This window comes from Balaenoptera borealis, assembly GCF_965194805.1.
Source record: "Balaenoptera borealis genome assembly, chromosome: 5".
In the NCBI taxonomy this organism is placed as follows: domain Eukaryota; kingdom Metazoa; phylum Chordata; class Mammalia; order Artiodactyla; family Balaenopteridae; genus Balaenoptera; species Balaenoptera borealis.
The window spans coordinates 131,079,655-131,091,084 of NC_138862.1; the positions used below are offsets into that span (position 1 = coordinate 131,079,655).

Here is an 11,430-nt window from a genome sequence, read left to right on the forward strand (position 1 = left end):
CAAGAACAACTCACAAGGGTTCAGACCAGAGCCCTGTGCCCACAGCCAGACCAGGCAGGAAGGGGCTCAGGGAGCATTTGCTGCCCTCCTACCCCATGTCGAGCTGATAATGCTTCACCCTCTCAGACTATCTCTGCCAGTTTGCTTATTCAACAAATATCAATTAAGCCCCCACTATGTGCCAGACTATTCTAGGTCCTAGGAGAACATGGGGAATAAAGCAGACAAAATGCCTGCCCTGTGGAGCTTGCATTCAAGCAGCAGTGGGATGAGGGGGAGACAAACAGGAAACTGAATAAATTTTACAGGTGTGTCAGAACAATGATTCTTAAACCCTCTGTGGCAAAAAACCAGATTATTTTTTTCCAGTCTGCATTTGGATTTCAGGGCAATGTCAAATTGCCATAGATGCTGAAGTATCTATAGGTGCTGTAGTACAGAAGTTTCTAAGTGCTTACTCTCCATTTCTGCACTCACGTCCTCTCCTGCTGCTGGTCCACATTGTGGGAGAAGATGAAAAGAGCTTTGGGAAAAACACAGGAGTGTAAGAGACATGAGGAGTTGAAAGTAAGGCAGTGGGGCTAAGGGGAGAGTTGCAGTCTTAAAGGGGTGGTTATTGAGAAGGTGACATTTGAGCAAAGATTTGAAGGAGGTAACAGAGAAAGTCACACATGTGTATGAAGATTGGACTTTGGTTGAAGCCTTCTTGAGGGAAAGGGGCAGGGGAGCAGGAAGTGAGGGAGCATTGTAAGGGGGGAAGAAATGGGGGTCCCCCAGGATGACCTTGCTGAATCCTGCCGGGTCTGCAGCTCCCTGAGGTGGCTCTTCCCCCAGGGTGGGCCTGGGGTGATCCACACCCCTTCAGAGCATCCATCTCAAGCTAAGGCAGGGCCTCCCTGCTCAGTGCATCCACCTCCAGCTTTGCACAGAAGAGGTGCTTCCAGCTCAGGAGGTGATTTGAGCCCCATTCCTGTGCACATAGGTGCAGGGCCATGACTGCAGGGAAGGTTCCATCTGATTTATTTTCTGCATCCGAGCCCAGATATGTGGAACAGTGGACAGGCGAGAGTCCCTTCTCTTGTTGAACACACTTTCACATCCAGTTACATACACACACTTCCACACCAAACACACACCCAGACTTGAAATATACTTGCGGGCTTGGCCACATGCACACCTGCCCACCAACATCCATGGTAAACTTTCAGGTACACTAAAGTGGGTATGCACACTTTTACACACACACAAAAACACACACACACATAGCCTTGTGGGCCCACATCCATACCCATGCACACACCACATACAAACCCCCAGAGACGCACACATGCTCCTTACACATGGACTCACTCTTCCCAAGAGAGTTTCTACTAGGATAAAAAATCTGGTATCTACATCAAGTGGCAGACAGATAGATGGGACAAAGTTCACTCATGAGTTCAGGTGGCCCCACCAACACAGCCCCACAGGAGTAAGCAGCAGGCTTGTCCCCTCACCACCAGGCCTTCGGGAGGTCAAGGCTGGGGTGGGATCAGTTTGGGGCAGGAATGTGTCAGAGCTCCCGGGAGCTGACTCAAGGCCAGGAGCAGACAGCCTTTTGCATTCCCAACAAGTAGGTCACCATGACGAGAAGTGCCGGCCTACATGCTGGGACCCAAGGTCGACTGGAACAGAACTGGGGAAAACCCAGCTGTCATGGAGCAGCAGGTGTTAAATAGGTGTTGCCTTTTATTCTAGCCCTTTGGTTAGGTCTTTGCAACACTGGGGAGCTTGTGTCAGGGGCCTGAGCCCTTGCTGTGTGCAGTAATTTATTATTATTTATTAGTTTATTTAGTGGATTCCTTAGGATTTTCTATATATAAGATTATGTCATCTATAAATAGAGAGAGTTTTACTTTTTCCTTTCCAATATGGATGCCTTATATTTAATTTTCTTGCCTAATTGCTCTGGCTACAACTTCTAGTACAATACTACATAGAAGTGGTGAGAGCAGATATCCTTGTCTTGATCTTAAGGGGAAAGCATTTAGTTTTTACCATTAAGTATGATACTAGCTGTGAGGTTTTGGAGATGCTCTTTAGCAAGTTCAGAAGTTCCCTTTTATTCCCGGTTTCTTGTGTGCTTTCATCACGAAAGAGTGTAAGATTTTATCAAATGCGTTTTCTGCAACTATCGAAATGATCATTTGATTATTGTTATTAAATCTATTAATATGGAGAATGACATTGATTTCTAGATGCTAAAGTAAGCTTGCATCCCTGGGGTAAATCCCACTTGGTCATGGTATGTAATCTTTTTTATATGGATTCATTTTGCTAGTATTTCACTGAGGATTTTTCCCACAAGAATATAAGCCCAGGAAGGCTGGGACCACATCACTGCAGTATTCCCAGTCCCTCCAGCAGTGCCAGGTACAGTGAGTACTCACTGAGCCCCAAGAAATGAATGTAAAACATGAATCTATAAAGCATAGGATCTCAAGAGCCTCCAAAGAAGCCATGTTAGAAATAGTGACTATTTCGTTATCACAAATGTCTGAGTATGCATGATCCTTGTAAAGCACAGAGGCAGGGGAGACTATGAAAAATCCAGAACTAGAATGAAACCCTTCCCAGGGGAGGGGACACTGGGCAGCTTGTTCTACCAGTCAAGGGTATCTCACCTGACAGCCCAGACTCAGGAGGCAGAAGCTTCTGGAGACTTGGAACCCTCCCTCCACAGGGAGCCCACCCCCACCCCCAAGCTGGGGAAACATGACAAGGTCCCAGGGTGGTGACATATGTTCTAGGGCCCCTGAGAGCAGACACAAGACAGATGAGTGGGTGTGTGGTGAACAGCGGGGTCTTGTCCACTGTGATCTGGGCGGGGATTTCTGGATGCTGTGGCAGCCAAGCCTGTCACCACTCACAGGCCTGGCCTTAATACAACTTCTGAATAGGTTTTTAATCTCATCCTGAACACAGGGCTGTTAATCTGAACTGCTGGAAGCTGGCATGAGGGTTAAATGAGAAAATGTATGAAGAGCCCTTAGCATGATGTCTAGCATAGATTAGGTGTTCAGTAAAAGGGGACATTATTATTTCTATGGTCATTTTTTAAACTTTTAAAATTATTCTGGAAGGAAGTCCATTGACAGCCAGACTCTCTTGTAGCTTTATTCTATTCATAACTTTAAAAATCCCCCAGTAGGTGCCACTTGGACCAATCTAAGACCTAGAGAACATGAGGTATCCCCCACCTCACCCCCCAGGAGCAGCCATCAGGGCTCCACCCTCTCCTCTCACCTGGACACAGATGAAGACTTCTTCAGGACAAGCCAGCAGGGAAGTTTTCTCCTGTCTCCCCAGGTAGGAGCTTTAGGGGAAAAGAAAGCTGCCTTTCATTTTGCCTCTCCCCTCCACCATGTGTCAGCCTGGCTTTTGACATACACAGTGAGAACTGCCCAGTCATGATGCCAAGGCACAAGAGGGCAAAATTGGAAGAAACCTGATCTTGGCCAGAGAGTTGGGGCGATGCGCCCTGCCTGCCAGCTCTAAGAATGGACCCCAGGTTCTTCCCTCCCCGTGTGCTGGGAATTCCTCTCTGGATTCTGGCATCAGGCCTGAGCTCCTTATCATCTCCTCCATACCAGCCTTATCAGAGCAATTCAGCGAATCTACCAAGAATGTATTTGCTGCCCTTTCAGCAACCAGAGCTCTTGCAGAGCTGGCCTTGGGCCCTTCTCCTCCAGGAAGCAGAGCAGCAGAACGAGCCAGGCCAGAGCTCCGGCCTGAAATGCCCCTAAGACCAGGACCAGCAGTGCCCCTCTGCCCAGGTGAGAGCTAAGCACCTTCTATGGGACCACATCCCAGATCACCTCACAGACTCTACTAAGGAGTGAACTCCAGGGTGTCTCAGTCAACTCTGGCTTGAAAGAAAGTAGAGGGAGAATGGAGGCATCAGGCGCAGAGGGGTGGAGGAGAGCAGGCCTGGAAAAGCCACAGGGTCTGGTGATGAAGAGGCCACAGGTGACTATTCAGAGCAAAGCTTCACAGCTAAAGAAGGTGCCAAGGTTGTCTGTACAAGGATGTTCATCACAGCGTTGTTTGTAACAGTGAACAATTGATAATAAGTTCAAGGTCCAGCCATAGGAGAGAGATAAATAAATTATGATTCAGCCATGCACAGGTAAAACCTGACAGCTGGGGGTGGGAGGGAAGGGAGAGGAAAGGGATGAAGAGGCGGAACACGGGATTTTTAGGGCAATGAACTACTCTGTATGATGCTATTATGGTAAATACAGGTCATCATACATTTGTCAAAACCCATAGAATGTAAATACCAAGAGCGAACCCTAATGTAAACTTGGGACTTAGGGTGATTATGATGTGTCAGTGTATGTTCATCAGTTATAACAAATGTACCACTGTGGGGTGGGGTGTTGATAACGAGGAAGCTGTGTGGGGAGGTGGGGGGCAGGCGGCACATGGGACATCTCTGTACCTTCGCCTCAATCTTACTGTGAACCAAAAATTGCTCTAAAATAATAAAGTCTTAAAAAAAAAAAAAACCACAAAAAAACAAAACCTTGACAGCTCACAGGTTACATTTGGCTTTTAAGGAGAATGGGATTATTTGCTGAAATTAAAAAGATTGAAAATTTTTATGGAAAAAAAAATCCAGATGTCCATCTTCTCTTGAACCCCAGAAATTCCAGCAATTCTAGGCCCTTATTTCCACCTGGCAAGGTTTTGGCTGGAGTAAGAAGCAGCTGCTCCTCTCAACTGAGGAAGCCCCTCCAGATGACCAAGGTTTCTACCTGGCCAAAGTCAATCACGCAGTTTCATGCAGTCTCCATCGGCTTTAGGTGTAGATCTCTTGTTCATGTTATTCCCTGTGCCTGGAATATTCTCCCCTGTGCCCCCAACCCTTTGCCCTGCTAAGTTGTTTTGATCCTGCAGGAATTTCTCAAATGTCACCTCCCCAGGAAAGATTTCCCTGACTATCCCAACTGAGTTAAGTCACTCTGTTTTCTGTTCTCATTGCATCCTTGTAAAACTCTTCACTGCTGTCACAGAAGAAATATTTGTGACAACTCTCCCTTACAGAAGAATTCTACTTACTAAATATAGAAGGAATGAGGAAATACAAAACTACCGTTAGAACTCCAGATCTCTGCAGGCAAGGTCCACCCCTGGATGTTAATCTTAGTGGCAAAAATTAAAGAAGAAAAATGATGTTTGCATAGTTTCAAAATACTCTCCCCAAACGAAATTTTTATTAATGACAAAAGGAAAAATGGCAACACTGGAGTGTAGAAACCTGGCAGATTTTAACTTAACGAAGTGACCAAGAGGTTAATGTCGGTAGTAATAAGACATATTGTGATCATGTACCTCCTGATACCATGCACTGAGAAGGGCACACCACCCCTGTGGCATCCTTTCTGATCACATAACCTCAATCTAATCATGAGAAAACATTGGACAAACCCAAATTAAGGGACCTTCTAAAAAGTAACTGACCAATACTGTTAAGTCTCAAGGTCATAAAGGACTAAAGAACTGTCACAGATTGGAGGCGATTAAGGAAAAATGACAACTAAACATAACATGAGACACTGGTGTAAATCCTAGAACAGAAAAAAACATTCTTATGTGTGTATGTAGATAGATAGATAGATAGATATTGATATATATATATAAATAAGAAAATCTGTACTAGATAGTACTGCACTGATGTTAATTTCTTGGTCTTCAGAACTATAATATTAGTTGTGGGAGATGTTAATATCAGGGGAAGCTGAGCTAAGTGATGGGTATATGAGAACTCTGCATCATTTTTTGCAAGTCTTCTGTAATTCTAAAATGATCACAAAATAGAAAATCAAAAAAGCATTTGTGTAATTATTTGCTTGCTGGCTGTGTCCCCTGCTAGGCTATAAACTTCACGAGGACAGGAACTGTGAATGCAGTCATTTTCATCATTGCACTGTTTCATGCATCTGACACACAAGGGGTATTCAATAAACACGTGCTGAGTAAACACACTCGTGGTTACTGACACAGAAAAGGTCCATGGCATATTCCTGAGTGAAAAACATAGGACACAAAACAAGACATATAGTATGTTAATACTTATATAAACTAGGAGACTAAGGATTTACAAACCAATGTTGACTGTGGCTGTCTCTAGAAGAAAAAGTTATGGGGAATTTTTCTTTTCTTCTTTTTACTTTGTTATATTTTCTAAGCATATTTAAAGGCTCACAAAACTACTTTTATGTGCAGAAAAAAACGTGTGCACACACACACCCTGCACCTTCATTTCAAAGAAAGCCATGAGCATCATGCCTGGCAGACCTGGAGCCAGCCCTCAAGGGCTAAGCAGGACATGCGTGTGCATGGGCGGTGGTGACCCAGCTACATGGTGACTGCAGCCAGTGCAGGGAAGAGGTGCCATAAGGATGGTTTCTGTGCTTCTGTGCTTCTCAGTTTCTCCATGCAACCAGCCAGCACTCCCTGAGCAAAACTGTTGAACTAGTGCATTCATTTCCTAGGGCTGCCGTAACAAATCACCACAAAGTGGGGTGGCTTAAAACAACAGAAATGTATTATTTCCCTGTCCTGGAGGCTGAAACTCTGAAATCAAGGTGTCAGCAGGGCCATGCTCCCTCCAAAGGCACTAGGAGAGAATTCTTTTTTGCCTCTTCCTGGCTTCTGGTGGCTCCCAGCGATCCTTGGCATTCCTTGGTTTATAGCCGCATCACACCCCCAATCTCTGCCTCCATAGTCACATGGCCTTCTTCCCTGTGTTTCCTCTGTGTCTCTATATCCCAATATCTCTCTCCTTTCCCTTATAAAGACATCAGCATTGGATTTAGGGTCCACTCTAATACAGTATGACCTCATCTTAACTTGGTTACATCAGCAAAGACCCTATTTCCAAATTACACAGGTACTGGGGATTAGGACCTGAACATGTTTTGGGGGGACACACAGTTCAACCCTCTACAACTACAAACTTCCCTGTACCCATTACCTGTTACTGTGTAACACACCACTTCAAAATTTAGCTGTTTAAAACAACCACCATATTATTTGCTCACAACTCTATGAGTCAGCAATTTGGCCTGGGCTCAGCTAGGAGATTCTTCTGCTAGTCTCACCTGGATCACTAGTGTGACTACAGTCTTCTAGTGGCTTTACTGGGCCTGGAAGGTCCAAGATGGCCTTATTAATATGTCCGGCTCTTGGCGCTGGTGGCAGTCAGCCTTGTGCGTCACATCTGAGATGGCACTGTTCTTCTCCATGTGTCTCTCATGCTCCAGCAGGCTAGCCCAAGCGTGTTCACACACAGGCTGGCAGATTCTAAGAGTACAAGAGCAAAAGCTGAGGACTAGGGCTAGCAAAAGCTAGTCCTCTTGAGGAATAGGCTGCTGCATTATAGCGGTCAAAGCAAACCACAGGCAAACCCAAGTTCAAGGGGTAGGGAGACAGACTCCACCTCTTCATGGAAAACGCAGCAGAGCCACATTGCAAAGGACCATACACACAGGAATGAGAGGCGTTGTTGAAACTATCTTTGCAAACAATCTACCATAGGTCCCAAGTTCTGGGAGGATAAGATGAGCAGATGCAGGTCTTGCCCTTAAGAAGCAAGTGCAGCAGCTGATCATGATGCACTGGAGAATGAGCCATGTGTTTGGATAAAGGCCTGAGAGAAAGCAGTGCATTCTTTGGTGTATGTAGTGTAGGGGAAGATAGTATGAGGTTTAAACTGAGTAATCCGCTTGCTCTCTGATTCCCAGGCGAAGGGCCCTCTCATCTTTGGTTCTGGATAATGACCCATGTCTTGGGCCCTTATGGCTCTAGTCACAAGCTCAGATAATCATTGCTGGGAATCATAGACTAACCCTAAAGCAAGGATGGCATGATCTCAAATCTCCAAAGAAGCAGCTATATCCTCATGCACAATGCTGACTGAGGCAAGAGATTTTCAAACCAGGGAGTTAGTACAGAAATGGGTGGAATCCTGGATGTATTTATACACTGTGTAAAATATGGGGTCACAGGCCTTTTGTAAGAACCAACAAGAATGATTTGCAAACTGTACCATCATCTGTAAAGATGTGTTTTGCTCTTGGTTCATTCATTTATTCATTCATTCTCTCATGCTATGTTTAACTTTGTTTTGTCTGTCCAGAGCAGAACCCTCCTACTAGGATCTGCTCTTCACCCTTCTCCAACCATGAGCTTCGAATGGGAACTTCCATCTTCATCCAGGGTCATCCTTAGTTGGTGTGAGATGCACCAGGTGAGGCCCAGGGGCTGGCAGGACCACTCACATGGTGTTCCACTTACAGCCTTCAACCTGAACCTTGGGCCACGCACCTGGAGGTGGTCAGCAGGGGCGAATGGAGCTCAGCCTCCTCCAGTGCTCTCATGTCTGGGCCTTGTTACCAAGACGATGAGAGCCAGCCCCTCTGTACAGCCTGCCTGCTCCCTCGGCAGCAGGCACTGGCCAGCAGACCGTCATGGTGGGCTGGTTTTGCTCTAGGTACCATGCCCTCTGCTCCCACAAAAACCTGGAGCAGGTTGCCCTGGCAGCAAACACAACTGCTCACAACCTCAACAAAAATGACAAGTGAGGCCTTTGGTTCAGATGGGAAGGAGGCAGAGGGACCTTTATGGAGGCCCCTCAGCTGGATAGGGCTAGAGGGGTAGCCTCCTCCTAGGGATCAGAGCCTTTCCTTCCCCAAGGAGTCCCTAAGTGCAGTTCTGCACACCAAGTAGAGGGGCCCTCACTCCAGGGGCAGCCAAGAACTCAGCCCCTGTGAAGCACATGATGGGGTCACAAGAGCAGGTGGTCGGCTCAAGGCAATGGGATTGTCTGGACATGTGCCCCCAAAGCTGTGATCAGAGATCAGCGAGCATCACAGAAGCCATTGGGAGGAGATGGTCTGAGCAGGTGAAGGGCAGAGGTCAGACGGCCAGAGTCTGGAGAAGCTCAAATACATCTTCCTGGACTCTCTCCCGGTCATAACCCCGTTTGCCCACCAAGCTCCCAAGCACCTTGGTCGGCTCCTGCAGTAATGGGTCTATCTGATTCTGTAAACTGTTTGCCCAGCAGACTGTGAGAGCCCTGATGACAGGGCCTGTTGTCCACACTGCAGCCCCGGCTCCAGCCTAGGCCTGGCGTGGGGTGGAGGCCGGCAGTGGGAGCTGTCAGTGGATAAGCGATCACTTGAGCAGCTCCCATGAGGACCTTAGGGAGGGCTAGCAGTGGGTGTCAGGGCCAGGACAGCCCCAGAGACTGGAGGGCAGGTCTCAGACAAGAGCAGCAGGGTATGCAGCTAGCTGAGACCAGCAAAACTTGATCTAAGACAAGCTCTGCGAGGGCAGAGGAACAAGGGGACTCAGACTGCCCCACCAGCAGCATCCTATCAGAGGAGGCTGAGAGCAGGGAGGACAGAGATGCAGGGAGGTGATGGCGGGGGAGGGGGGGTGGGGGGAGAGTAAGGTGTTGCAGGGGGGAATCTACAGGTGAGGGGCTCAGGGCAGAGAACAGGGACCCAGGGGCCTGGGTCCCCATAGAGGAGCCCTAATGTGAACAACATGAAAGATGTCAGACCTTGCCGGAATATTATGAACAAGACCGCACAGCTAGGCTCAGGGAGCCCCCGGGAGCAGCAGTGGCTGGGAAGGTGGGTAGGAGACTCCTGGCAGAGCCAGGCGGCCCCTGCACTCAGGGAGGTGGATGGGTGCAGGCGTCCGCAGGCTGAGAAGGGGACTGCTGCGGAGAGGCTCCCAGAGGATCCTCAGCATCTTGGCCAAGAGTGTGACATCTGGGCCCACCTGGCAGTGCACAGAGCTGGCAGTGGGAGGGGAGGTGGGAGCTGTGGGGCTGCAGAGAGGAAGCAGCTGGGGGTCAGAGTCACGCCCTGGTGGAGCAGCAAGGGCAGGAGGAGGGGGATGGAGCTGGGGGCTGGTACCCAGCATTCAGGGCAGAGGGAAACAGAAGTGATCACAAGTGGAGAAGAGTGAGAGGTGAGGCTTTCCTAGGGTGTCGAGACCACATCACCGGAGGCAAGGGTTGCATGTTACCTTGTTACCCTGGAGGGCACAGGGAGGGATGGGAGGCAGGGAGTGGCAAGGTCAGTTTGCATTTCAGGAGCTGGAGACTCACGCTGTGGGCCCCGCCATCCCTATCCCAAGGCCCACAGTGCTATGCGTCCTGCTACTTCTTTTTTTTTTAAAGGAATTCCTTTATTTTTATTATTTATTTATTTATTTATTTATTTATTTATTTTTGCTGTGTTGGGTCTTTGTTTCTGTGCTAGGGCTTTCTCCAGTTGCGGCAAGCGGGGGCCACTCTTCATCGCGGTGCGCGGGCCTCTCACTGTCACGGCCTCTCTTGTTGCGGAGCACAGGCTCCAGACGCGCAGGCTCAGTAAATGGTGGCTCACGGGCCTAGTTGCTCCGCGGCATGTGGGATCTTCCCAGACCAGGGCTCGAACCCATGTCCCCTGCATTGGCAGGCAGATTCTCAACCACTGCGCCACCAGGGAAGCCCATTCTGCTACTTCTTTGGCAGCTCTGGCCTTAAGTTCAAAATAGTGACCTACAGGAGGGCTGGGGGGGGCTGCCAGGGGCCCCAGCAAACAAGTTGCCCATGGGAGATTCCCTGCTGGGCAGTGACCATGGGAACCCTCAGGCCCAGCATCCCCGGGCATGGGAGGAAGCGTGGCCCTCGGGCTTTGGGCCTCACCCAAAACGGAGCCCCTTAGCAGCTCACTGGCTCCCCGAGGCACTGGGCCCGCCCTCCCTGCCCTGCTGGCCCGTTGGGCTGCTCTGGCCAAGCTAGAAGGTCCCAGGGCCCCGTCTCAGGTCCTTCACTCACCTGTCCCGCATCAGGGCTGCTGTCCGCCTCCCACCTCAGGCTTAAGGAGGGGATGACCTGGGCCTTGGCTCCTCACCAGCTACCCGGGACTCGCGGATCCCACAGCATGTCAGGCAGTCTGGGCTGGGCTGGGCTTCTGAGCACCGTCCTCCCTCATCATCTGCCCAGGATGCCCAGGTCCCTAAGCCCCACCTCTGCTGAGGGCCACACAACCGCCCCTCTGCACAGCCCCAGCTGGCAGAAACCAAGAAGATGCTCAGGGCGAGGGTGGGAGCTTCCCAACACCCCCTACCCACCACCGGCTCCCCACCCCCCACACAGGCACCTCCCACCAAGCACTCACTTGCTCCCTGTGACAGGGCCCAGCCACAGTCTGCGGCACTTCCTCCATGCTCCTGGGAGGGGGTTTTCACCATGTGGGGCTGATGTGGGGACAGGTGAGTCATCACTTTCAGCAGCAGACGGCTGACACAGTCTCCGGCTCCTGCAGGAGGAGGGAGGAGGAGGCCAAAACAGGCCCAGAGTGGGTGAGAGGGAATCACATCATT

The 11,430-nt window shown here is 49.3% G+C and overlaps 1 protein-coding gene across 2 annotated transcripts in view; it reads right to left on the minus strand.

The window, feature by feature from the left end:
• Positions 1–349: 349 nt before the first annotated feature.
• The window catches only part of LOC309629085 (uncharacterized protein), an 82,951-nt gene continuing 71,870 nt past the window's right edge, over positions 350–11,430 (minus strand). The window contains exons 7-8 of one of the 2 annotated variants that reach the window (XM_082392805.1): positions 11,226–11,366; positions 350–523 (exon numbers count right to left, since the gene is read on the minus strand). In XM_082392805.1, the coding sequence (XP_082248931.1) occupies positions 474–523; positions 11,226–11,366 (191 nt within the window). In that variant the 3' untranslated portion in view covers positions 350–473. Of the gene's footprint in view, positions 524–1,047; positions 7,351–11,225; positions 11,367–11,430 lie in introns of those variants that run through there. The other variant, XM_082392806.1, reaches the window with a different exon arrangement.